At 46.1% G+C, this 27490-nt stretch overlaps 1 protein-coding gene and 1 long non-coding RNA gene across 5 annotated transcripts; one reads left to right on the top strand and one right to left on the bottom strand.

Annotated features, from left to right (window-relative positions):
- The first annotated feature begins 394 nt into the window (after positions 1–394).
- Positions 395–26893, top strand: Hopx (HOP homeobox). 2 transcript variants are annotated; one of them, XM_052735238.1, is made up of 3 exons: positions 395–647; positions 19676–19832; positions 26102–26893. In XM_052735238.1, exons 2-3 carry the CDS (start codon positions 19689–19691, stop codon positions 26177–26179), a joined length of 222 nt encoding a protein of 73 aa, XP_052591198.1. In that variant the 5' UTR covers positions 395–647; positions 19676–19688; the 3' UTR covers positions 26180–26893. The 2 variants fall into 2 exon arrangements, with proteins under 2 accessions (XP_052591198.1, XP_052591199.1); XM_052735239.1 differs by lacking the exon at positions 395–647 and adding an exon at positions 19246–19477.
- LOC128108558 (uncharacterized) lies at positions 8634–19257 on the bottom strand. 3 transcript variants are annotated; one of them, XR_008217516.1, is made up of 3 exons: positions 16595–19257; positions 15798–15886; positions 8634–15105 (listed from the first exon to the last, which is right to left on the bottom strand). It is a non-coding gene; the product is annotated as an uncharacterized LOC128108558 (long non-coding RNA). The 3 variants fall into 3 exon arrangements; XR_008217517.1 differs by having other exon boundaries at positions 8634–15081; positions 15798–19257; XR_008217515.1 differs by having other exon boundaries at positions 8634–15886.
- Positions 26894–27490: the final 597 nt, after the last annotated feature.

Raw genomic sequence — 27490 nt, 5'->3', positions numbered from 1 at the left:
AGCGAGGAATCTTTGAACCCTCAGATAGGAATTCCATTAACAAAGGGCAAATGCAGAAAAAAAAAAAAGAAATGAGTATTTGAAAGGAACCTCAAATTGTCTCATACCGGCCCTCTGATTCAGTTTTTCCTTGTTTGTACATTCTGTGTCCGAAAGAAAACAGCTTTTCATTAATTGGGAATCAGTCCAGGCGCTTGGGTTTGGCGCATTGCCCGCAGAGCTGTGAATGCAGCCTGGCAGACCAAAGCTTTGAGAGGCGGCAACATCTAACCCAAGCCGGCTCCAAATAAGGAAGCTGGGGAAAGAGCCAGGGGCTTGCTGCTCTCTCACGTCTCTCAGAGGCACCCTCCAAGTGATCTTGGTGGCTAAGGGGACAGCGCTGAATGAAAAGTTCTAAGGAGACTCTCAGAAGTCACCGCCTGAGCGAGCATCAAACCTGAATAACCGGGAGAGACGTAAGGCGGGCTGACTTTCAGTGGTTCCCGCCTGCCCACGCTGCAGGTTTTTCAGGTCCTTGCTGGAGCGTGCACTCCCAGGCGTAAATAAACGTGCGCTCGGCAGCCGCCGCCGCGTCAGCCAGCAGGCTATTTAAGCCGGCAGGCACCAGCACCCGCTGCTTCCAGCGCAGAGCTCGCCCAGGCTTCCACGTAAGTAGCTTTCTGACGTGGGCCGTGAATGCGGAGAATGAACTTGTATAGAGATGAGCCCCAAATGCTAGAGTGCTGCTGGGGGAGAGAAACCAGGTCTTTTGCAAAAAGTGTCTGCCAGATTGTAGTGAATTTGGAGCAGTAAAGCAGAGCGGTGTTTGTTGTTGCGGTTGTTTTACTGTTTCTTGTTTCTGTTTCCATTATCTGTGCAACTGTTATTTATCGTTTCATCATTCAAATACCAACTACTGCTGCTCTACATCTCTAGCTTTTTATCTAAAAATCAAACATAATAGTGTTTAAAATATATATATATATATATAGTTTGTGTTTGGTGTAGGTGGAGTGATTATCCGGCTGGGTTTTGAAGTGCTACATGCATATTACTACTTCTTGTTCTCCATATATCTACAATCGTGAAAATATCTACCGTATTTGTAATGAAAAGAAACCCTGCACTCTGAGTTTTCCAGAAAGTAGACTTTTGTGATTTTTTTTTTTTTTTTTAGCTCAAATGGTGTCCAGGTATTCAAGGTCAAATGTTGGGTGGAGGAAGAGTCACTGGATAAAAGGAATAGTATATCGTGTATTTTAGGTGAGAAAGCCTTGGAGAGAGAACCAACCATTTCCTGCAGCTTGTCTCAGGCAGGGCTTATCTATCCAGGGCAGATACTGAAGAAAGCCCAGGCTGGGGAGGTGGGAGAGAAGAGGGCAGCCGAGCTCACAGAGGACTGGACACATGCTGAGGAAAATTGCAAACAGGGCAGTAAGGAGGAGAACTGATGGTATTCAATAGTTCACCTGCGGAGGACTAGAGTCCAGAGAGGAGGTGTATGGGATAGCTCATGCCTGTACTCAGCTCTTGGTAGGTTGAGGCAGGAGAATTGTCCTGAGTTTGAGGCCAGCAGAGTTTCAGAGCAAGACTGCCTCAAATCATCATCAACAACAACAACAAAACTAAATATTTGGTGAAGAAGCTTTGGAATGTGATGGAATCCCAAGACCTTTCCCAGGTATTTACCACCAAGGAGCCCTGCCCCAACAATTTTTTTTTTTTTTTTTTTGAGACCATGTTTCACAGTATGTAGCTTTGATTTGCCTGGAACTCTCCATGTAGATCAGGCTGGCCTCGAACTCACAAAGATCTACTTGAGTGCTAGACTTATGTTCAACTCCAACACACATTTTTTTAAAGGTCTTATTTTTAAAAAAAAAAAAAACACGTTTTTACTTGAAATAGAATCGTATGGCATTCGCCTTCCTTTCCTCCTCCAGTCCCGCCTAGCTACCCTGCCTTGAGCCTGTCCCATGTCCCCCCTTACTCTCAAGTGGACAGCCTCTTTTTCTTTGATTATTATTGTCACATGTGTTTGTGCACACATGTGTGTGTGTGTGTGCACAAAAATGTGTAAATGCAAGCCGAGTCCATTTTTGTTGAAAGTATATATGTGGTTTCAAGGCTGACCACTCTGCATGGGACAGCCAATAAGAGGGATCGTCCTCCAACACATATCTTGAAGACCATTTTCTAGACCCCTGGGATGTCCGTGGATGCTAAATCAAGGTTGTACCTCTATTTTTGTTTATTTCTTTGTTTTATTTGCATAGAATTCTTTCTTTCTCCATATTTTTTTGCTTATTTATTTTTGTCTTTATATCCTAATCTAAGTTTCCCCTCCCTCCTCTCTTCCCAGTTCCTCCTTCCTCCTCCCCACCCATCCACTCCTCCTTCGCTGTTGAGCCTTTTTTTTTTTTTTTAGGAGCTTAAAGCTATGAATCACGGAGCTAACAGATTTGTGGGGCAGGGGTGATGGGCTTAAACCTTTAACACAGCAGGCTCTCCATAACCACCAAACTGAAGCTGAGTTACATGTCTGTAAAGGTCTTCTGGTCAAGCTAGTGATGATTAAGGGATTTCTCTGAGCAAAGATCACTTGGGGCCCAGAAGCAAGAGAAGAGATATTAAAAGGGAGTGATAACAGGAATCGAGGAGAGAGGCAACATACGTTGTCTGTGACACGTGGGATAATGCACAGCAGTGGTGGCCTGGAGAAGGGGACCAAGAAGAAGAGGCTTGGGGGATGGGTGGGTGCACATGAGATCTGGGGGAGTGATGGATTTATTCACTTCCCTTTCCCTTTTGGTGTTTTTGAAACCCAGGCTGGCTTCAAACTCACAGTAATCCTCCTGCATCATCCTCTAGCGGTTCTCCCGGGAAACATTATGATGGGTCTATCTATCGATATAAAGTCCGGGCAGCCCCAGGCAAAAGCATTAATGGGTGACATTTGTCTTCCTGACTTCTGCCATTCCTACTACCCCTCACCTCCTCCTCACACCTGTGTGGATGCAGGTGCTCGTGTGGGAGTAGGGGTGGCACCACAAGGCCCCACTGAACCTGCCCTGGCTAGCTGCCTCTGTTTGATAGCATCCATCTGTGCTATTCCCAAGGCCTCGTTCTCTCAGGGATTTGTTTACCCATCTTTGACAAACCAATTAAGGTTATGATGTTAATAGACAGTAATTACTTAATGAACCCATGGTTATTAAATAGGTTCTAACAAGATAACCTATCTGGGAGTTCTTTCAAATGCTTTCTTTCTTTCTTTCTTTCTTTCTTTCTTTCTTTCTTTCTTTCTTTCTTTCTTTCTCTCTCTCTCTCTCTCTCTCTCTCTCTCTCTCTCTCTCTGCTGCTTTTGTTGTTTGTTTGTTTGAGGCAGGGTCTCGTGTAGCCCAGCCGGCCTCAGGTTGGATATATAGCTGTCTGGCACTGCCCTTGAACCTCCTACCCCTAACTCCCGAGTCCTGAGATTATAGGCTTGTGCTATCATGCCAGCTTTGAAATGTTATATAAATATAATTATCACTTGAATTTTAAAGTAAGCAATTAGGAAAAGCACTTTCAGGTAAAAATATATAATTCCCTCTTCGTCAGAATGAATTCCAAACCACTGAGAGAAAGAATAACCAGACTGTAGGTTTTCAGTCTCGTGCTATAGGCGCTGTCTAAGACTGGGTCATGCTAAACTGTCTTTTCTGAATTAGACAGTTCTTTGTTAAATACATTTGTTTTAGTGTGTGTGAGAGAGAAAGGGTGGGTGGGTGGGGGGAGAGAGAGAGAGAGAGAGAGAGAGAGAGAGAGAGAGAGAGAGAAGTAGTGGGAGCAGCAGACTGTTCAAGGATGACCAGGGAACCTGAACTCTACCCTGAGCCCCAGAAACTAGCCTGTCGGAAAGGACTAGGCTGTAAGTAACAGGGCAGTAGGCTAACACCGGGTACCACTGCTATTCTGAAGCCAAAACTACTTCCTACCATTTAGAGTTCATGAAAAAAGTTTTTAGACAAACAATGGGTTCACACAGCTGGTAAAACGTAAGTGTAGAAGTGACAGAATTTCTTCCTTAGATGACTCTGTCTTTGAACACATCCCCTGCACTGTTATTTCTGGGTATAATGACTTATTTCAAAGGTCACATGGATTTTTGTTTTTAATAGCTATGCTGTGTAACCTGAATTAAGTTTTGAACACTGACAAATTCCTTGGACTTCCAAAATGCTGAGTGAGGGGTTGGGGATTTAGCTCAGTGGTAGAGCGCTTGCCTAGCAAGCACAAGGCCCTGGGTTTGGTCCTCAGCTCTGAAAAAAGAAAAAAAAAAAAAAAAGAAAGAAAAAAAATAACAAAATGCTGAATGAATGGGAAAGGAGGCAGTAGAAATGTGGCCTGTGGTCTGGAGGGATGCACAGAGCCAACCCATCCAGTTAAAAACCAGCACGGAAGGAACCCTTTCCTGCCTGCCTGCCCAGGGCATGCTGGTGGGCACAGCCCTGATGGGGACACAAATTATCTCTGCTGTGCAGATCACAGATGTGGGTCCTGGTGCCAGTGGACATTCTCCCGGCTCACAGCCTCTGAACGTCAGCTGGTCCCAATGGAGATCTGCCGTCCTAATGCTGTGGACCCCAGGCATGTGTGAAATTTGGAGTGAGTGACATACACCAAGCAGGTGCAGGTTTGCCCATCCCTATCAGCTGCCAGGAAAGTCCCTGCATCTATCCTCAGCGAGATGCTGAATAGTCTCCCGCAGGCACCAGCACAGACTAGTCCTGGCAGAGGACAGCCCAGCCTTCAGAGCAGAGAGCACTTTCTCAGCTGCAATGCAATTTTAAGGCAAGAGTGAAACTCAAAGATTAGAAGTCATAGTTGGGTTTTTAAAATGCATATCTTTTTAAACACATATTATGGTGTGTGTGTGTGTGTGTGTGTGTGTGTGTGTGTGTGTGTGTGTGTGAGAGAGAGAGAGAGAGAGAGAGAGAGAGAGAGAGAGAGAGAGAGAGAGAGAGAGAGAGAAGACATCTTGGATCTGATTCTCACCGGCTATAAGAAGTTCTGGGGATCCAGCTCAGGTGATCAGACTTGGCAGCAAGTGCCGTTGCTGGCTGAGCCATCTCCAAGGCCTCTTCCCTGTCTAAAATACCTGTGGGATCCTGGCCTTATGACCCCACAGAGGCACTATACCCCCGAGCTGCTTAAGTTCTCTCAAGGAAGCCTTGTACTTACACTGAGAGAAAGAGGACCACTATTCATATGACTCAAACAAAAAGAAGTTCAGAATAAATGTAGGGGGCTTAAGGGGCTATTCCTCACTGTTTGGCTGGAAACTCCACCTTAGCTCCACTTCTCCCTCCCCAAACCCCACCCCCCTCAGGAAGACCTCCCCCGAAGCGCAGGACCACGCCTACAGGGTATTTAAGCCCCTGCCTCTAGACCTACCAGCATCTAGGAGATATATGATTTCTTCTGCCCCCTTTTCCCGCCTCACCTCTGAGGGCTGGAAGGTCACCTGAGAGTGCTTTTTCCAAATAAACCAGTTCTTTCTAATTCGGCTTGATCTGGCTTACTGTGTCAGCAGAGAAACCTATTATAGGGCTACAGAAAACCTATCACTCACAAGGTTGAGTGACTCTGTTTCAGACGATTACTAGTCCATTGCCATGTAGGCAACTGAAGTGCTGCTGTCCAACATAGGGGAGTTAGGTTGACCCATCTCCATGTTTCTTATAATTTACTCTTGTGGTTTTCATAAAATGTGACCAAACATGAAAACCCAGTCACTCTGTTTGCAAGTGAACTGGTCTATCCTCATATGGCGGGAACAAACAAAAAACTCCAAGGTAGACACTGAGGCGGTTCTAATCTTAGAGACCACTAATCAGGAAACTAACGACAGTCATTCTGGCCACTGGATCTAGACAGATCTAGATGGGTCTAGATGGAAATTTCCTGGAATTCTTAAGGTCATCACAGATCTGCTTACACAGCGTAGCCTTTGTTGATGTAATTCCATTTCCTGCCCGTGTGTCTTCTCCCTGAGGAAATTTATATAAGCAGGCCTCCTTAGAGCTCGTGTTCCCTCTCTGTCCAACTTCCTAGTCTGCTGGTGGCTGGGGGTGAAATGCTATGCAATAAATAAGTGATGCTGGAAGCATCTATCACCACATTAAGTGTTCTCTCGCTCTTCATCCTTTGGGGTTACCTGGGAACTCTGGCAGTCGGGTAGGACTGAAGGGGCAAGTGACCCCCTTTCATTTGCTCCCTCAATCTGGTTCAGAGTTCAGACTCCAAAGAGCTTCTAGATGACTAGACAGCCTCAGGGGCAGATCTGTAAGAAGCAGCAGGAGGCCCTGATGCTATTTAAGTCAACTAGGAAAAGACTCAGATTCATTGAACTATGCTGCTGGAAGGCATCGCGCCAGTGGCCAGTTACTCACTTTGACTTTCAAGAAAAAAATCCAAGGTCAGGGATGGGTGTGGGCCACAGCACAATGGATATTGCATGCCCTTAAGTGTCCTCCTGGATGCAAAGGTACAGGGAGATACATAGGCAAGTTCTGGAAAATAGACTGACCACCAGTCTGTCAATTATGTGTTTGTTCATTTATTTGTTTAACTTGGTCTCACATTAAGACATTTGTTAACTAGGGACTAGAGAGATGGCTCAGCGGTTAAGAGCATTGGCTGCTCTTCCAAAGGACCCGGGTTCAATTCCTAACATGCACATGGCAGCTCAGAACTGTCTGTAACTCTAGTTCCAAGGGATCCAACTCTTTCTTGGGGCCTCTTTGTGGACCAGGTCCACACACAGTGCATGGAGAGATATGCAGGCAAAACATCCATTCACACAAATTAAAATAATAGTAATAAAAAAAGACATTCACTGCTCGGGCACACAAAATCCTTCCTTAGGCTTTATATCTTGTTTCTCATGATATCTCACGTTTCCTGTTTTTCTTGTTCTTAACTCAAGACTGTGTTTTTGAAATTCTTATTGATGATAATTATCTTTTGTTCCCTCCTCCTCTCTCCCTCCCCATTTCTCTTTCTTTTTCCGTGAGACAGGTCTCATTATGTAGCATAGACGGGCCTTGGTTTCAAGATCTTCCTGTCTCAGCCTGCCAAATGGACATGCACCACCATGTCTGCTGATCCTATTTTTAACGTAGACTTGTAACTACTCATTCCTAGTTGTGTTTACAGCTTTTATGGCCATCTCTCCTGCCTCCAGTTCTCACAAATGATTCTGTAATGATCCTCCAATGTATGTTCAACCACTCTTCAGTTTCTGGCCGTTGGGAGACTGAGAGGGGTTGGGTTCTCGCTTTTCCTTAAAGCAGTGTGGAATCCGGAACTCACCATGAGAAACGGAATAATGATATAATAAGTTTTGGTCTAGTATTTCAAAAATCTGGGGGCCTCCTCTTGGTTCCCTGGTATTTTAATAAGAAGCTGGGTCACAGCTTCTTATTGGATTCTAGAAGCAATTCATATTTCCATTTGAGGCAGCAGTTTTCTGGACAAAGCAAATGAAGCATTCTAAGAAATCAAGTCGTTCTTCAGTTTTGAGTAAAAAAATGAAATCATTCTGCCATTTAATGATTTAATATCTGATGCCATTCAGTTGCCCAACATTGCATCTTGAGCCATTGGGAAAGCTCTATCAGTACCTTGAATTTATACAGTGTTTTTAGTCTGTGGTTCATGGGCATCTCACTGACTCCTACAAAAATGACGTGGGAGAGCTGGGGTAGGATTGCAATGATGAAAGATGCAGACCTGGAGGTCCACACCAAGTGTGGGCTGTCCAAAGTCAGTCACAGGGAGACTGAGTCTGGTCCACACCAAGTGTGGGCTGTCCAAAGTCACATGGAGACTGAGTCCGGTCCACACCAAGTGTGGGCTGTCCAAAGTCACAGGGAGACTGAGTCCGGTCCACACCAAGTGTGGGCTGTCCAAAGTCACAGGGAGACTGAGTCACACTTTGAAAGTTCAGATTTCCCGAAGCTCCATCCACTGTCTTCTGCAACATGTCTGAAGGTTAAAGAAATACTACTCTAGGTCCAGCAGAACTTTCTAGTGTATCTGTCCTCCTCCGTCTTCTTGTGATGTTAATGACCAGGCTAAAGCTGTTTGTCCCACTAGCTAGAGCACCTGCTCATAAAAAAAAGTGTAACTGAGTATCCTGGCAACAGGCAGCTTGGGGAGTTGGACTTTGACATGATTTGGCATTGTACAGGTGCAGTGGTGTGCCGCTTTATCGTTACCTAATCATGGTCATAAAATGGTAGTTGGCTCATAAAAAGTAATAATTTATGAAAGTGTGTTTGGGCAAAGCGATAACCCCATTTTGTCAGAGTCTTCCCTGGACTTCTCAGAACGCACAGATCATCTGGGGAAGCATCCTTGCTTGCTTTAGGCAGAGTACAAGGACCTAAGAAAGTACAGACAGAGCCCTCAGCACCTGATCGGCATCCGTGTGCAATATTACAGGTCCCTAACTGCTGTTTCTTACCATGTAATTTGGTAATTGGAGTAAAAATACTCTAGAACCCAGTGTAGATTCTCAAAATAAATCAAAAAATCATAGTGCCACATCTCCAGAATTACAAATTCACAACCATTTCCAGGGCCAAGCAATGAGGCTGAGAACATTTTCAGAAAGAAACTCTAATTTTTAATATTTGAAAGTGACCAAATGGCTACAGAACACAAGACAAGTTTATTGATTTCATTCTCCATAGTCCATGTATAAATTACATTTATTATATATATATTTTAAATTACCAAGCTGATTTCTGTCATCCACTTTTACATTTGATCATTCTTACACTTCTGTGTGATAAACATATCACCATACGTGCAAGCTATAGATCTAATAAAGCTAATTAATACTTTTCTAAACAAATTTAATTCAAGAATTAAATGAGCAACTACATTTAATAACATACTCTAAAACATATAAAGAAATTCATTAGTTGCAATTTTTGGCATTTTTGGGACTTTTTTTTCATATCAAACTGCAGAAAATTGATCTGTTTGTTATTTGTTTCCAAGCTCAGTCATACAAATATTTTTAGCTTTAATGATTCTCTTCAGGGAATATGAGAATTTTTGTCTCATGAAAAATCTGTAATTGGTGCAATGAACTTCAAATGTTTTTTAAAGATGACTTTGATCGTTCTGTGCATTTCACAGATAACACCAGTCTTTTATTCTCTGGTCTGGAGGTCCCTAAGCACATGGATGCCCATAGAATTCTCTGGGATGAAATGTTTTGAGCCCTTTGTTTACGCTTGGTGTCAGGACTCACTTTCTTTGAGAAGTAGTGGATATCTGCAATTGCTAAGCTTTAGCACACATGCTCTTAGTCCCACAGTGAGCAGAGACCCTGAGCTGGCCTTACTCTTCCTCCCAGACAAATGTTTATAAACTGCAAAAGAAACCAGCTTTCAGGAGATGTGACGCCACAGAATGTCTTCTCACCTTTAACCGCAGAGTTTCCGTGTTACTCTTCCTTAAGAGTCAAAGCGAACCGGGCGGTGGTGGCGCATGCCTTTAATCCCAGCACTTGGGAGGCAGAGGCAGGTGGATATCTGTAAGTTCGAGGCTAGCCTGGGCTACAGAGTGAGATCCAGGAAAGGCACAAAGCTACACAGAGAAACCCTGTCTCGAAAAACCGAAAAAAAAAAAAAAAAAAAGAGTCAAAGCAAGCCTCATCCTCCTTAATGTGGCCTGCGTCTTGCTATTCCACAAAGCAGCAGAGATGATGAAGTCCCATAGGAGCTCCTGTCCCATACCTAAGTGACACATCTGACAGATAATAAGGGGACCAGATGCTCCAGTTTGCTTGGGATGTGTCTGCTGTAGCCTATTACAGAGGCGTGCTTATTAAGAGCATCCCTTTTATACCAAAGTGTTCTAGCTTAGATGACAAATTATATGGCTGCCTTAATTTAACAGGCCGAATATGAAAAAGCACCTGATATTGCGATGTGTCTCAGGCCACTCAGCAGTCCTTTGGAGCAGGAATTTGGTACATCATATTCATCAAATCAAGGCCTCTGTAGGCCTCAGACTAGGTAGGTCTCTTTCTCCCATTAGTGTTAACAGTAAACTCTTAATATCTGCACTACTCAGATCACCAGGACTCTAGAACAGAGACCATCTCCAGATCCTCCGGTCCAAACCTTGCTTTTGTGGATGAAGACATAATTATGACCCTGTGGAAACGTGTGTCATCTTACACTATTCTGAATTGTCTCACGGGCGTCGTCACCACTGGCCATTGCTCCTTGCCTGTCTGCGCCAGCTGGGTTTTAGACATACTTTACTGTGAAGAGAACCAAGTTTCAACTAAGTTAAAGGACGTAGCCAAGGTCCTGTGAGGACTGGGTGGAGAGTTTAAAATGGAATTGACCCTCTGACCCCCCTGCCAGTGTCCTGCCCATCACTCCACACTGGTTAATCTTTTCATTCAGGAAGGAGGATTTAAAATGTATCTTGTACAATTTACTCAATCCAGATGCACGAGCATTCTCTCTGTAATGAATGCTACATACTCAAAGCCCATGGCTTCTGCTTTTCTCTAGCTGCCAAGAACCCTCCCAGCGACTAAACTGTCCTTATCCGATAGTGCCACTTGGTGGCTTGCTAAGAGAATGTGACACAAAGTCACAACCTGTGCCCTTCTCTTGGATGTCTTGGTTGGATGAAAAGGAAAGGAAGATGCAGAGATACCCGGCCTTCTCGTTATCACTGCTGTTAACAGCATACTTAACGGTGTCTCAGACAACCTGTGTCCACTCTCTTCCTCCCCTGGCCCTCTTTTCATGGCCCAGTACAGGTTTAACGATTATGAATTCACGCCGGGCGGTGGTGGCGCACGCCTTTAATCCCAGCACTCGGGAGGCAGAGCCAGGCGGATCTCTGTGAGTTCGAGGCCAGCCTGGTCTCCAAAGCGAGTTCCAGGAAAGGCGCAAAGCTACACAGAGAAACCCTGTCTCGAAAAAACAAAAAAAAAACAACGATTATGAATTCACAAAACACCTGATAATGCTTTAGGGACTTTCTAGGTATGAGTATAATAAGAATTGTGCTATAAACCCCCAAATCTTCAAAAGTTTCTTGCAAGTCCCATCACTAGCTACACCAAAATCTCATTTGCCGATCCAGTTTTTAATTAAAATGGCCTTTTAGAAAAGCATTTGTGTTCCAAATAAGCAAATGGCTTCACTGGGCTGTTTCAACAGGATAATTTCCTTTGGTAGTTGCAATCATGCAGTGTTTTAGCTATGCCCCCTGTTGTGATTTGGCCTGGGAGTCTACAGTTTATAATCTTCCTGGAGAAAACTTTTGAGTTCGTGAACATCATTATAAAAGGCAGATTGCTTACTCATGCGGATCTCCCTCTCACTCTTGACCATTTATTTCCAAAAAGATTGGCTGAACTCGTCGCTTGTTTCACGGCATGCTCAGAGAAGCCTAAAGCTTTATTATGATCTTCTCCTGTTCCTGGTGCTTCACGTACAAGATTGAAACAGCTAGGCAGGCCTTCAGTGAAAAGAACTGGGTGTCTGTGAGAAGAATTGTATGTTAAGGGTCAACTAATGGTTGACTCACGGCTGGAAGTCATTCCCAGACACCCGCCCCTCTGGTAGTTTTCTTTTGTTTTTTTTTTAATAACATCTTCCTGTTTTCTGAAGATGATATAGAAAAAATCTAAACCTTTGCAACGTAAGTTTCAGGAACTTCCTTGATCGGTTCAATACAAATGTACAATCCAGGGACGGAATTGTAGCAACAGATAAGCCCTTGTTGCTCTCACCAAAGGTAAGCATTCCACTCTATTCTGTTGAACGCTGCAACTCGTTCTCATTTGTATGACATATGCATCACCAATGTCATCTCTCAGCCATATCTGCACCAATGAAAGAAGAGCATGTGAGGTAGGGGAGCCAACCTAGCTGGTGGTGTGAGCTGATTTTCCAGAGTCATCCAGTGGGCTGGGTCATGCCACAGGCACACAGGGCATCACTTAGTCCTATTTCCTCTTTTACACAACTACCCGACAAGGGTCGTCTGTTCACTCGGCTACTCAGTACAGAGCAAATACGGTGTGGTAGTTAAGAATGTGGATGGAGAAGCCGGGCTTTCTGGGTTTGAAGCTCCACTGTGCCCTTAAAAACCTTGAGATTTGAAGCGTCTGCCTCCATTTCCCATCCTGCCATAGAATTGTTGGAGTTAAGATGCACGTCACCACATCAGCCTTTGGTGTAAAACATGGGTTCTGGGGATAGGACTGAAGTCCTCAGCCTTGTGCAGATAGCCCTTTTATCTGTCTCCCTGGCCTCCTCCTCCATGCTATGAATGTGGTCTCATAAATAAAAGGGAAGGAAGAGAGAGCAAGGAACCAGCGGTGAGGAATGAGTAGAAACGCAGTTTTTACAGTATCTACAATGAAGCACAACTCGATGGGTAATGTCCAGAAGGCTCACTGAAGATGAGAGCATCGCTCTACCCATCGGCTTCCACCACCATCTACTCACAATGAAGCTACAGCCACGGCATTTGACTTTTAAAGAAAGGTTCTAAGTTCCACCATTGGGCTTTACCTTTCCATAAAGACTACAAAGGAGAGACTGGACCCCAGATAAAGTGAGACATAAATGGTCCTCTCTAGTTGTCGGACCAGGAGAGACTTTGCTGAACCCTTAGCTCCCATCCATTTAAAGAGCAGTAGCATACCACACAAGAAACACTTTGTAGTTGTGAGTAAGCGCCATGTTGTGAACACAGCATGGGAGGTTACCACAACACTGAGTTGGGTAAGGTGTGACCACTCCACTGTGGTGTGTCTCCTCCTCATAGGAGTGAGCAAAGTGAGCTTTCCAATGCTTAGCGTTGGAGATTTCAGAGAATTTGATTTTTTTTTTTACCATATTAACTCACATTTCACTTTGAAATTTGTGTGTGTGCATTTCATGTGTACAAATGTATGTGTGAGTGTGTGTGTGTGTGTGTGTGTGTGTGTGTGTGTGTGTGTGTGTGCGTGTGCATACACACACGTGGATGTCAGAGGACACTCTTGGGTTTCATTCTTCAGGTATTTCCCATCTTCTGTTAAGACAGTGTTGGTCACGGGCCTGGAACTTCACCAGGTAGATTAGGATAGCTGGCCAGCAAGCTTACAGGGGTCTGCGTGTCTCCACCTCCCTCTCATCTTGCCATTGCTAGGATCACAAGTGTGTGCCACAACATCTGGCTTTTTACGTGGGTTCTGGGGATTTGAACTCAGGTCCTCAGACTTGTCAGCAAGCACTTTTCCAACAGAATCATCTCCCCATTTTGTTCTTAATTCCACTATATGTCTTAGAGCAGCAGGATTTCTAAGGCAAGAAGAAAGCAAACGTAAAGGAAGAAATATTGGGAAACAGCGAACTGAATAGGACCTTTAGGAAAGCTCAAAAAAATGCAGAACTAAAAGGAAAAGGGCAACACTTCATATTTTTAAGTCCTGGATTACCCATTGACTGATGCTCAATTCTGTGGCAGGGCCAAAGTATCAGAACTCCAGCATGACGTCACCTCTGCCTGGCAAACCTTGCAGGAATGAGGCTCTGGTCTGGCCACTGGCAGCCGGTCGGTATAGCATAGACCCGAGTGAAGCAGATATTTCGATCTTTTAGTCTTGAGTCATATGAGGCATGTTCCAGAACAGTGTGCATGCATGGCTGTCGTTGTGAGTTAGTGGTTCTGCCTGTGTTGTTTGCTGTCACAGTGGTCAAAGGTGAAGGTCTCTGGTCTCACAGACTATACTTCAACTTCTTCAATGTCAAATGGCATCTGAACAAAGCTTTAAAGGAGTATATTCCATTACCTCTGTTGAGTAATGTCAAGTAAAAGACAAGGGTTTTTTTTTTGGTTTTGTTTTGTTTTGTTTTTTTGAGACAGGGTTTCTCTGTGTAGCTTTGGTGCCTGTCCTGAATCTCGCTCTGTAGACCAGGCTGACCTCGAACTCACAGAGATCCGCCTGGCTCTGCCTCCCAAGTGCTGGGATTAAAGGCGTGCACCACCACTGCCCAGCTGACACAAGGGTTTTTAAAAGAAAGCCATGTCATACCAGAAGCCAAGAGAATGAGGCTGGAGCAACCACAGGAGGTCAGCAATGGCTCAGGTCACTTTGGTAAGGATCTTCAGTCTTCATCACACTACTTCTTCATCAAAGGTGAAGATGGATGATTAAGTCAAAGATTCAGATGGGTGGTTCAGTGAAAGCCTGGGATTTGTGACATCAGCAGAGCATACGAAGAATATATTTGGAGGCATAAGTAAACCCTGATGCTCATGAAATCACAAGCTACCTTTTCTCCTTCCTGTAGCTAAGATAAAAGACAGAGTTTTCAGCCCTCCCATGACCCCTGTAGACAAGTTAGTTAATGTTTCTCGATTGCAAAATAAGAAACCAATTCCACTATGGTTTCAAAGAAAGAGTTTTGAGAGAGACTAAAATGACAAAGAAAAAGCAGAGCTCGGCACACCATGATCAATATACAGTGTCCACAGTCTAATAATCTCTCTCCACTTTGTAGTCTGTCCATCATCCTTCCTCTTTCCATCCATCACTTAGTGTCCATCTGGAGACTGAGTGTTACTTGGTATGGGTGGGGTGCTTAATTGACTAACCCATTTTAATTGCAAAATCAAGTTCTGACTTCTAAGAGCTCTGGAGAAGTAAAATAATCATGCTTTAAGCACGCCGTAGACAGGAGCTCCTCGTAACTAGCTTTCCTTCCATCTTTCATCATTGTTCCGGTGACCAATGGGAGCAGCTAAGCTAGCTTAGAGGCCAAGCGCAAACTCTCAAAAAGAAAATACTTCAAATCCCATTGTGGGTTGGAACAGGAAATACTTTTCCACAGTAAATAGTGATCAGATGGGGCCTTTAACCCTGAGAGGTCGCACAAGCTGTAAGTGGAAATGGCAGTCGCAGATGACCAGAGCCCACAGCTCTGGCAAAGGTCAAGGTTGACAGTACAAGTGGTGATGAGGCAGAGAACCGGGATGTTGTTGCTGTTCGAAAGGGAGCCTTACTGGAGACCCCTGGGAGAAAATGTTGATGTTAACCTGCAAGGAAAGACAGCCGCACTTCCTGTAAGCCAACAGGTCCAGACCTCATACTCTAGAGAACTCCTCTAACGGGGCTTCAGAAGGCATGGGCAAGAATGGTCAACCCCCCACCCCCACCCCGGCACCGCCAAAGAAACAAAATTATTTTTAGAAATTAAGACTTATCTTTCAAACATTTCTCTAAAACTATCTCAGTTTACCATCTACTCAAATATTGAGATGACGCACAGCCAAGAAGAGGGAGGTCAGCTGTAAGAATTTCTGAATGCTTATAGTTAATTTCAGTAGTTAAATTGGGAGATATGAGAGTAGTTGAAATACTCTCCATGTCTCTCCCACACTAGGTTCCTAAAGAGTGGTTCTCATTTAGGAGGTGTGGAATGGGCCTAGACTTAACCCTGGATGATTCTGAGACTCAGTGAGGCTTGACAGCCATTGCTCCTAGCTCAAGGACAGTAATAATGAGGCTTCTATTTAAAGGGACACCTCTTCAGGCATGCCTATCATGGGTGCCAGAAGGTAGGGGCAGATCCATTCAGGGCTAGAGACAGAACCTAGGACCTTGCACATGCCAGGTTCTACCCACTGAGCTTTACTCCAAATATTTTAGTTACTGTTCTATTGCTGTGAGGAGACACCATCACCAAGGCAACGTATAGAAGAACGCGTTTAATTGAGGGCTTGCTTACAGTTTCTGAGGGTGAGTCCAGAAACATCAAGGCCAGGACTATGGCAGCAGGCACGGCACTGGAGCAGTAGCTGGGAGCTTGCTTACATCCTGGTGGCAGGTGGAAGGTTGGGGGTGGGGTTAGCACAAGACTGGGCCTAGTGTGGACTTTTGAAATCTCAAAGCCCACACCCCAGTGACCCAGTGACACATCTCCTCCAACAAGGGCATACTTCCTAATCCTTCCTAAATTGTCCACCAACTGGGAAACAAACATTCATATATGTGAGACTATGGGGGCCTTTCTCATTCAAACCATTACACAGACTCTTCCTTCTCTTCAGTTTCTAAGAGACACTGAAAGTTTGGGTGAGCCCCCTTTGTCCTTCTGTAGAGTGGTAGTTAAGTAATCTATGAGTACGAAGATCTCCAGCCTTCGAAAGCAGAGACCCATCACTTCTCTTGGAGAAGTAGCCACACACCATCTTTTTTTTTCACTTGAAAAAATAAAATATTTCCAGAACCAATTACTTGCAGGAAGTTCACAGTGAACACAAGAAAAATGCAGGCAAGGAAAATTGGGAAATAGCCCCTAAAGAATGATCCACCTGGATTATCAATGTAGGTCACAGTTGATAGGTAGCATGCTCATCCAACATGCATAAAACCTTGGGTATACTCCCCAGTACACACACACACACACACACACACACACACACACACACACACAGGAGGTGGAGTTAGGAGGCTCAGAAGTTCAAAATCATAAACAGTTATATAGCAAGTTTGAGACCGTGTCTTAGAAAAAAAAGAAATCACCTGCTTTTCCCCCTGTGGCCAGCTCACCACTGGAGTGGGTTCCTGAGGAATTTCTTTCTCTCTTGTTTGGGTGTTAGTGGCATTACAGAGAGGTAGGTCATAATTCTGGGAGAGGGAGAAGGTATTTTAAAAGGTAGCCAAAGTTTACCAGTTCATAGAACTTTGTGTGAGCTAGTTAATGTAGACGGATATGTGCAAGGTAAAGGACCACGGGCTCATGGGACATAACGCTGTTGGACCCACACCACTGTCAGCCCTGGCTTTGGAACTGATTTTTTAAAAAAGCCAGCTGGTTTCACTTAACCTCTCGAAAAGGCTTGTGCAATGACTTCCCCAACCACAAAAGAAAAATACAATGACAGGACAAATTACTCTTCAAAGTGTTTCATAAGATGTGAACAACCGCAACCGTAAAACTGGTGTTAAGATGAAATGTTAAATTGCTTCAAAATAGTTCTTAGTTCCTTGTGTCTGAAATTGTTTAGACTATCTTCAGAGCAACTGCTCAAGAGTTTCCTTATTTCCTTACTGGAAACAGTTGAGAGCCTTTACAAGGCCAAGGTTACCAGGGCAGTGTCATTTATACAGTAAGAGAGAGAGAGAAAGGAACACAGCAAAAGCAAACATTTGCTGACGAGAGAGAGCTGAAATAATAACACCTAAGCTCTGCAGAGCAATAACAAATACATGTGACGGTAGAGCTCTTTCATCCCCACCGCCAGAAGCCAAGTACACTTCTTCGGTGGACCTTGGACAACTAGGTAAATTGTGCAGAGGACCCGCCTACAAGTCCTCTTAGCAGTCGGCAATGGTCCTCTGCCGACCAACCTTAGCAATCCTTTGAAGTCAACCAGGACGTCACCCTTATAACCCCACACAGTGTGGTAAGCGAAAGCCACAGAAGTCTAATAAAGTAGAATACACTGATTCCACGTAGGAACGTTAGCAGCCCATGAGTTATATAGCAGCAGTTACAAAAAGACGGGAAAACACGTGTGTGAGTCTGAACTGGGTTCCGCAGTGTGATATTTCTGGAGGCCGGAGGATCCCATAAGACAGCAACAGACGTTCTGGGGGAAGAGCCAGCAGGACCGGAATAAATGGAAGGGATGGAAACCTTTCCAGGGCAGGAAGTAAAACCAGAGGCAGCCTTGCCCTTGCTATGTTCTTTTAGTTGACAGCGTGAACAGTGGTGGGTGGCTTCCGTGGACAGCTTTGGCTGGGATCAGTGTCTAACTAGAAACACACCCACTGGAAAAGGCAACAAGCCCCTCCCTGCACTCACGCTGCGACCCTCCCAACTTTCTCCCACTAAACTAAAGACAAACTGGCTTACTGAAGGGAGGCCAGCAAAACACTGGCCTTGAACCAACGCTCAGCGTTTCCACTCTAGAGTGCCGGTCATCGTTGGATATCGGCAGAGCTCTGGGTTCTCTGCCTCAGTGTCCCTGGCTGTGAGGAGATGACTTTCCAGAGAGTTGTGTCATAGAAAGGGAGGATTCGTGCTAATGGGAGAGGTATTACTGACCTGATGGACCCCGACGGCCTTGGTACAGAGAGTTGGTACAAATTTTGACTTGAACATCTAGTACCCTTGAAAATGATTTGATGGTGACTTGGCAAATGGTTTGAACCCCGGTCCCACACAGCCAAAAAGCTTCTTGTCCTGTCTGGGAATCTCCTCAAGGGAACTAGAGGAGAGGTAAAGACAATTATTTAGGAAGTAGGAGGTATAGGTCACAGGTAAAAATGTCCAAGGTCTGGGGACGTTATCCAAGTAGCTCACCTCCCACTCCTACCCTCAGGCACAAACCACATCAAAACATGCTCATCACTCTGCTGAGGATTTTTGCAATGTTTGTTAATGCAAACAAACCAGGGTGATTCCCACACTTCTGCTGGGCCAAACCTGTAACGAAATCTACAACCAAGAATATCTTGAAGACCAACATTCCCTAACTCACAGTCTTCAAACGGGGTTGCGTAGGAGGGAAGTACAACTGTCGGCTTTCTTAGTCCCGAGTCTGAGCTACACAATGGGGAGGGAACACAGCAGAAAAGGTCGTTGCCCCAATCTGCGGGCAATATTTGTCTTTAAAGTGAAGGCGTGCAAGAGACCTTGAAGCCTGAGGTGGACCTATTTTCCCTTGAGGAAGTCCGAGGTTTTAAATGACAGTTGATTTTGATACTGCTTAATTGTGTTGGTTTTGAAAGGGATCGCCCCCACACAGGGGAGCACAATGGGGTGGGCTCTTGGGATGGGGGCCGGGCAATAGCAAGCCTGGGGTTCACAGCTTAAGTTAAAAAGTCACCAGGCAAGTGGGTCGCAGTGGCCCTCCACAAGGCATGCAGGTGACTCAGCCTCCTCCACTCCATCTCTGTATATCATTATCTCTTGTGGTTCCATTTCCATATCTGTAAATTGGAAAGATCTTTAAAGCGTCGTTTAAAATTTTATAGCTGTTATTTGTGACTATGTGGGCAATTTAACTTTCCCTCTGTGATTTCAATGTACTTCAGATTTTCTACAGTATGTGTTATTTTGTAATGGGCGGGGGAGGGAGTAAAGATCTATTGTTGTTATTCTTTTTTTAAAACGTACGGTCTCCATTTCCCCAACTTGTGCTGTGGGCATCTCTTCCCCCAAAGTGTTCCGGTGCCCAGCGCTCCCTGGCGAGGCCCCCACGTGCTCGCCCGCGGCGGAGGCGGGGTGCGGCGGCCGGGGGAGGCGTGCCCAGGCGGCCCGGAGCCCTGCCCCGTGTGTGTCCTCGGTCCCCAGGGCAGCTCTGGATCTCCAGAGGCAGCTCTGAAGGCGCTTCCTCTACTGTGCCTTCGAAGTGACAGCCGGGAGGCATCTTCGTTCTCTTCTCCATCCTTGCCCAGGTTGGGGACCGTGCCGGGAGGCCGAGGACGTGCTCTGTAGTCCGTCCTCCCGGGCTCCGGGGAGGGCGCCCTGGAGCTCGCAGCCTGCAGCGCGCGGCGAGGGGAGCGGGCAGGGGACAGGAGGGAGCTCGGTGACACGGCGGGAGGGGACAGGCCGGCCTTGCTGACCCAGCGCCTCTTCTTCCCCGCACACCGCAGCCGCGCCAGCACCATGTCGGCGGAGACCGCCAGCGGCCCCACGGAGGACCAGGTGGAGATCCTGGAATACAACTTCAACAAGGTCAACAAGCACCCCGACGCCACCACGCTGTGCCTCATCGCCGCCGAGGCGGGCCTCACGGAGGAGGAGACGCAGGTGAGTCCCCAACCCTAGCGCATCCCCGCGGGGCCTCCGCGGCGTGGATCCCAGTCCATGCATCACCACTCAGCAGCTCCCTGGGCGCCCAGTCCACCTCCACCCCAGCCCCAGCCCATCGCCACTTTCCTTCTGGCTTTCCATCGCCTCCCAGAGACGGGTCCCTGCTTTCTCCTTCTGTGGTGGGAGCATCTTGCTTGCTCTCCTTTCAGTTTCCCAGCTCCGTAACTCTCCCTGCTGAGCTGGGGCGTGCAGGGGTGTCAGAGTTGGAAGGGACTTTGGCGATCAGCTATAAATTCAGCCCTTGGGTTTGTCAAACGAGGAAACCAAGGCGGGGGCGGCGGGACACCTGCCAGGGTTGTTCGGTTGCTCTTCCCGCCACATTACCACTGCGCGGTGCTGCATGTGTCACCTCAGCTACACAGCCTGACTGGCACGTTGCCATGGTCTGGTTTGGGTTTTGTTGTCGTTTTTATTAATCCCCTGGTTCTGAGGCTTAGAGTCTTTCTCTGGAGTTTTCCAAGAAGGTAGCCCTCTGACGCTTTGGCGCACAACCCCCCAGCGCGATGATAATGTGTCTATTTGTAAAAGGCCCCCGTGTTAGCCCATTATCCTGAAAATTGTTTAGGGTAGAGATTGCAGCGCCGCCTGGTGCAATGTTGGAGCTTTTAGCCGACTTTCCCTCCCCAGCCTTCTCTAAATCTGACCTCGCTTTTCCCATCTCAGCGCTACTCTGAAACTAGGATATTCTTATCCCTCCCAGTTAGACTGGAGAAGGAGGGGCTTTGTCCTCTCTTCACCCTGCTTAAAACCTTGTAATGAGTGCTCTCTGGGATCCTGGGACCAAAACCCTGAGCCCCAAGCCCTGGATGATCTTTACTGAGCCTGGGCGACTTGGAGAACTTACCCATAGGTAATCCTCTCGATCTCAGATCAAACGGAAAGGCTATCTAACCAGAATCAGAGCCCAGGAGAAGATGATTTATTGTAACCCAAGTCTAAAAGCTCATGTTTCCTGGAACCCATGAAAAGGCAAGCTGTTCGAGTATTAGCCTTTTAAAACCCACGCTTTATTTAACGGTCATAAAGATGTCTCATGTTTTAAGAACTAGGCTATTGGGTATTATGGACACAGTACCAACTAGGGATCTAATCCTGACTCTGTCTCTAAGTCTCTTCACCCTGAAAAACAGTCATGTGTGTCCGTCATTTACCATCAGGTGTGCATGTGCGGGGCTGGAGATCAAGGCGGGGTCCTTGAGCATGCTAAGCATGTACAGTACCACTGAGCCACCAGTCCCACGCTGACCTTTGGAGTGATGGATACTTGCCATGTGTTGTTTTGGATACTCGCTGAGTGTCACTATCTTAAGAGAGACAGCACTGTTAGCTCGATGAAGGAACCGAGGCTCAGAAAGCTTAGGTTACTAACCCTGCAACCAGCAGTCTGTTTCCGTGCTGAGCCTCTGTGCTATACTGCCTCCCCCGGGGAAGGTCGGAAACAGCTGTGAGATGGGAAAGAAAGAGAGAAAGAACAGTTTACCCGTGCATCACGCCATGGTCATCCCAGGCCCTTGCTAACTTTTCCTCCGGATGTACCTGCTAGTAGAGAATTGAAGTCTAGTAGGGGCTGAAGGAACGGGCATCTGCCTTTTCATGCTTGAGATCAACGGATGCAGAAACCTGCACAGTGGGTCTCTCTCTGCCACGGCAGTTCTTCAGTCTGGCCTCTTCTGACATCCTCAATTGAACAACTGGTGCAGCCAGCATGACGAGGGTGGGTGTGGGTGAGTCAGCCTCATGGGAGGGCCTGGCTTCCTTTTCCTGCCATGGGCCAACACCTTCTTCCTCCAGAGGAGGCCGGCTGCAGCTCAGCTTACCCTCATCTTCCTGTCTAGACCTGCGGAGAAGTACCTGGAACCCAGAGCTCAGAGTCTTAGCGTAGCAAGTTCCAGGGACGACCTTCTGCTTGCCCTGTCGTTTCTTGTTGGACTGGGTCCCATCTCCCCATCCTTTCTTAACTCCACACACCGCCTTCATGTGCGCGGGCGTGTGAAAGTGGTTTGTAATCTTCTCTAACGTTTGCGTTTTAAAAGATGTCTTCTTCAAAGGAAAGTATCTTCTGCAGATACAGAGTCCAGTGATGAGATGGCAATCGTAAGATAATTGCTTTTGTGTGTAGCAGGTCTTTAGGGATGCTGAATAGAACTCCGTGGAGGCCAGCGCCTGCCGATTCTTACCTAGGCCTGCTGTCACACAGCCCCTGTCTCTCTTCTTTACTGGTGTGGTCCTCTCCCAGCCAAAATGATACTCATGACATACGCCAGAATCCACTTCCCATCCCAACACCGGCCATCTCCAGAGACAGATCAGGCCCCCTCCCCTTTTTTAGAGAGCGAGACAGACAGGGTCTTCCTCTGTGGTCCAAACCAGCCATGATCTCACAATCCTCCTGCCTCAGCTGCTGACTATTGGGATTACAGACAGGTATCACAATACCCAGCATCATATTCTTATTCTTTCCCTTAAACAAGGATTGTGTTGGTAACAGAGGAATGCACACGATCCACTCTTGAGAGGTAGTTACTGGTTCACACTGTTGGCACTTTGGTAAAGGCGAGAAAGACTAGAGGCAGGAACGTCCTGGCAGGGACTTTTGCCGACCTCTTTTTCTTTTTGCCCCACCCTACATGAAATGGGTAATATACCAACAACCTAATACGGTTTGAGGTAAAATGGTATGAAAAGCCAGTCCTCGGGTTTGTGAGTCACCAGTGCATCTGCAGACCTCCTTGTAACGGTCCCACTATCAAACCAAATTCTCCACTATGGGAAGGCACCTGCAGGAACTCAGTGTGCAGTGAGGGCCTCATCGTCAGAGGACTTCTTAAATTGTGTTGTTGGGATTCTCGGAGGAGCTTTTCTCACTACCAGTGCACTGTGTAACTCCTACATTTAAGTTAAGTGAAATCCTACAGAATCCCACTCCTGTGGTTTTTTACTGTATGGAAGTCAGTGTAAAGGGGGCTGGGATCACTACTTCATTTCCACCCTGAGAGGCTGGGATGACACAGTCTTCTACACACACACACACACACACACACACACACACACACACACACACACACGTACAGTGTAGTTGGCATTGCTTCTTGAAGAAGTTCCCAGTATTTTTATCTCTTTCTGGTGCTCTGGACTTGTTCCCAGGACTCGGCGTTTTCAGTTGTTGCGTGTTTTATCAGTGGGACAAGACCTCTAAAGGTCTCGCTCTGAAAAGAATGAAATGCTAGCTGTTAGAGAAAAGGACAAGAACGATGTTGTTTTGACCCAACCCCTCCCAACCCCAGTGTCCAGTTATCATCCATTCACGCAGAGTAAATAAACTTCCATCAATGAGCAGGAGTAATGAGAGCACCCATTCACGAGCAAGCAAGGGATGAATGTCTTTCCCAGGGGATGGCTGGAACAAAGAAGAGAGAGACAAAGCCAGGTGGAAAATTAGGATTTTATGTGAGTCAGAAGCTACAAGATCCAGAACTAGACAGGAGAGGAGCTAGCAAGAGATGGGGTACATTTTGTTACCAGCAACTAGTCTGCTGAATTATGATGTACAACCTTCATTGACAAGATATACAAATATATATGTATATGTATGTATGTATATATCCAGAAAACAGCTGAGATTTTCTCACACCTCTTCCCATCTTTCAGTTCCAGGGCTCAACTTGTTAAGCATTTAGATTGTACCTTGCAAATTCCCAAATGTGGTCCAGGTCGAAGCTATTTTGGGTAATGACCCATCAATATTCTGCATGTGAAGATGCGGGTGGCTCTTTTGAATGAGGCCAGCTTAACCACTTTGTCTTAAATGAGTCCTGATAGAAAGTGTGTTTTTCCCCCCCTTCTCCCATCTAGGTTTTAATTAGTCTTTAAAATGCTGCCATTTATTCAGCTCTAGTCCCTGGAAATCCTATTTAATCAGCACTTGCAGCCTCGAAACCCCCACAGTTACCTCATTAATGAAGTTGGCACCATGCTGCTCTCAAACCAGACCCAGGCTTGACTGAGCACACACACAGATTAAAAGAAGAAAATGTGCCCCCCTCTTCACAATCAAAGTTGGGTTGAAGCCACTGCCCCATCGGCCCTCTCTTCTCCTTAAGATTAGCGATGCCCGTGGGGATGTGGCTCATTTGGTAGGGCACTTGCCTAGCATGCACAAGCCACGGGTTCCATCTTCAGTACGGAATAAACCAGGCACCGTCAACATCTGTAACCCCAGGAGGATCAGAGGCTCAAGGTCTCCGGATTCGTAATGAGCCCGGTTCAAAAGCAGTAACAGGAAAAGAAAGGAAATAATAATAATAATAATAATAATAATAATAATAATAATAATAATAATAATAATAATCTAGACAGAGAAAAACAAAATTAGCGAGTCTTCAGAGTGAAATGAAGTCCCATAGAGAAGTCTGGTGGTCCGACACCCTCCCTACCCCCCCACCTGGCCTTCTATGGCTTTTCTCTGCTGCTACTCCCAGAATAAGGGTGGAGAGACAACTGGTTCTGGCGCCAGGGTGAGGTGGAGAGGCTCAGCAGGTGGGTAAAGTGAGTCCTGACATGGCACATGCTCAGCCCACTAAGCAGGGATGGGAGCCTTTCTCAGTCCCGAAGCCTCAGACCCTCTCCTGAGTGACAGCCTGTCCCCAGCACTTGCTTGTTAGCAGCTCTTCCGTCCTGGGGTTCACATCCTTTCTTCTGATCTTGGGCTCCTTAGATCTCAGGAGAGACCAGCTTTTCTCCAATAGGGCCCAGCCGACTTGTGAGGCTGAACATGAATGCTGAACAGATGTTTCCCGCTGGGGCCACCTCTGTCCCCGCACCCCTGGGCGGCTGTATTACAGCTCTACTTCTTCCTTTTGGCCCTGCCGCCTCCTTACCCTGAGAGTAGGGAAACCCGAGGAAACCCCGCAAAGGACAATAGAGGCCTCCAACGCTCACCTCTTGGTCTGCAGATGAGCCGACTGACTGACACTGTTCTTGGGGACTTCTTACAGCCAGCCAGTGACAGTAGAGTTGACTGTGGGCTGTACCTGTGAGCAGGTGCTCATCTCCTCTAGCAGCTTGACCAATTAGACCAATGCTATGTGATCTGACCACTACCAGTGTCCCCCATGACACGTGAGATGCCAGGCTCAAGGGGAAACTGCTCGTTCTGTCTTCCCAAGAAGAGAAGCCTGCTGCTTCTGTTTCCTCAACGGTGCCTTTCAAAGCTGGTTTCTTCAAACCCCAGCTTCCTTCTGACCTCCTGGTTCAGATCTGGTCTTGGTCCCCAGCACAGTTTTAATTTCTTCGTCTCCAAGGCCCTCAATCCGAAGTACTGTTGTGAAGGCAGCCAATTTGTTGAGACTGTGCTACACTGCTTTACAGCTTACAGAAGTGTCTTGAGCCTCCCTTAGTTCCATTCTAGAAGCATCTCACTGAGGCCTCCCCAAAATTACCATTGACATTGGTAAGGTGCAATTATTTGAGTGACATTGAGCTGGATAATTCTGAGTCATGGATAAACTCACTTCTCTCACGGCTCAGTGGTCCGCTCCATGGATTCCTAAGGAGGGGTGATCCAAGGTTGCCTAGTGCTTAGTTATAGGTCGTTTATCGAACACAACTTTACCAGGATACTACTAAGGAGCAAAGCCCATGTTGACATCGGCACCCATCATGAGATGGCGAACCCCGAGACTAGAAATCCTCTGGGGGTATCGAGGAGTTGTTCTAGTTCCTTTTATTCACTCATCAGACATTGATTAATCTGTTACATCTTAAGACTTGGTGTAAGGGCTAAAGTGCAATGATGATAGATGAACACAGCCTTGGCATTCACGGACCTTACGTTCTAGAAGAGTGTGTGTGCAGACAATTAATGATAGTGAAAGTCCTATGGAGTGAATGAAACAGTCAAACAGGAAATAAGGAGAACCTGCTTTTCATAGAGTGGTCTTGTTTAAGCTGAGACCTAAAGGAGAGAGAGAGAGAGAGAGAGAGAGAGAGAGAGAGAGAGAGAGAGAGAGAGAGAGAATTAGAGGAAGAATATGGGGCATGCGCAGAGTTCCTGAGGCAAAGAAGGTTGGTGTCGTGCTGAGAGAACCATCCTGCATCCCTTGCTTCTCTCCTTCCCAGTTGGGCCACTCCGACTACCCTTAGACATGAAATAGACGTTTCAGTGTTTCAGTCTGTGACAGACAATTTTCCTCATTTCTCTCCTTCAGAAATGGTTTAAGCAGCGCCTGGCCCAGTGGCGGCGGTCAGAAGGCTTGCCCTCCGAATGCAGGTCTGTTACGGATTAGGGAGCCGGGCACCCACAGCCCCGCTGGATGGCTCCGTGAACGCCACCTGCTCCTCCTCGCCCCGGCTCACCCAGGCTGTTTTGATGTTTCAGAGCAGTGTTGAATGTCCCATTGTTTGCTGTCCTGCTATTTAATACGATGTATTTTTTTAAATGTATATAACTAATAAAGAAAATAACAGGAAGCTAAATGCAGTTCTGTGGAAAGCAATGGTTTGGCTGGGAAAGGGGCGTGGCTTGCATTCCCCCTTTGGAATTTAATGCAAGATGACAGTGGAAAAAAATTTCTGTTTGCCTTTCGTCATTACCTTCTAGTAACAATTCACATGTCCCATCCTCTTCAGAGCCGCCAGGCTTCTATTGAGACGATATCAGAACAAGTCGGTCGGAAAAACATCTCCTGAGTCCACTTCCCTGTGTCTTTCCCCCTCTGCTTCATTTAATTCACTGGCAGTGGAATGAGAACACGGGTGTATTTGAGTCATTGAAATTTTATATATAACAGTCCCTTCACTTACGGCTGTGTTACCTCGGAGAGACCCCTAGGCTAGCAACTTCGGACTCCAAGCGGTAGAAAAGCAAGTAGCTAAGGAAAAAATTTACAGAGTCTGCAGTTTATTTAAATGAACTTGTTGGGCTTATTTTGCTGAATAAAATGAACTGCTTTTTGTTTCAAAAATGATGTTCTAAATAAAAGACTTTCGTTGAAAATTCATGGAGTTTTTTGTTTGTTCTATTTGTTTGTTTATTTTAAGCTGAATAGGAAGCGAATGAAGAGACAATCTCCAAAAGGGCATCTGTTTTCCAAATTTTTGCTACTCCAAATGTGGTCCAGGATCTACCCCATCAGTATTAGCTAAAAGCTTGTGAGACCATGCAGAATCTCAGACCACAGGCCTGACCTACAGACTCAGAATCTGCGTTTCCCACAAGGGCCCCCAAATGAGCCACATTGTTTCAAGGGGCTCTAGCCTTTTGTATTCCCTCACTGTCTCAGCACACAAATGCCTGAAGAGTATCTCTGTTGATGGTGTACCCTATCCCACAGAAGAGTAACTTGGTTACAGTGGATTAAACTCAGCCGGGATGTTTGTTTGCTGGCTTGATTTTTTAAGAGACATCAGCTGAGCCTAGAGTGGTGGTGCATGCCTTTAGGTGGATCTCTGAGTTCAAGGCCAGCCTGGTCTACAGATCCAGTTCCAAGACAGTGAGGGCTACACAGAGAAACCCTGTCTCTGAAAAAACAAAACAAATAAACAAAGGCATCAGCTCATCAACTTGTAGGTAATTTTGGGCTGTCAGAGTAACTCCC

Source organism: Peromyscus californicus, unplaced genomic scaffold, assembly GCF_007827085.1.
Source record: "Peromyscus californicus insignis strain IS unplaced genomic scaffold, ASM782708v3 Scaffold_13__1_contigs__length_99412109, whole genome shotgun sequence".
Classification (NCBI taxonomy): Eukaryota; Metazoa; Chordata; class Mammalia; order Rodentia; family Cricetidae; genus Peromyscus; species Peromyscus californicus.
The sequence above is the reverse complement of the archived record's forward strand: the minus strand, read 5'-3'. Positions and strand labels throughout refer to the sequence as shown.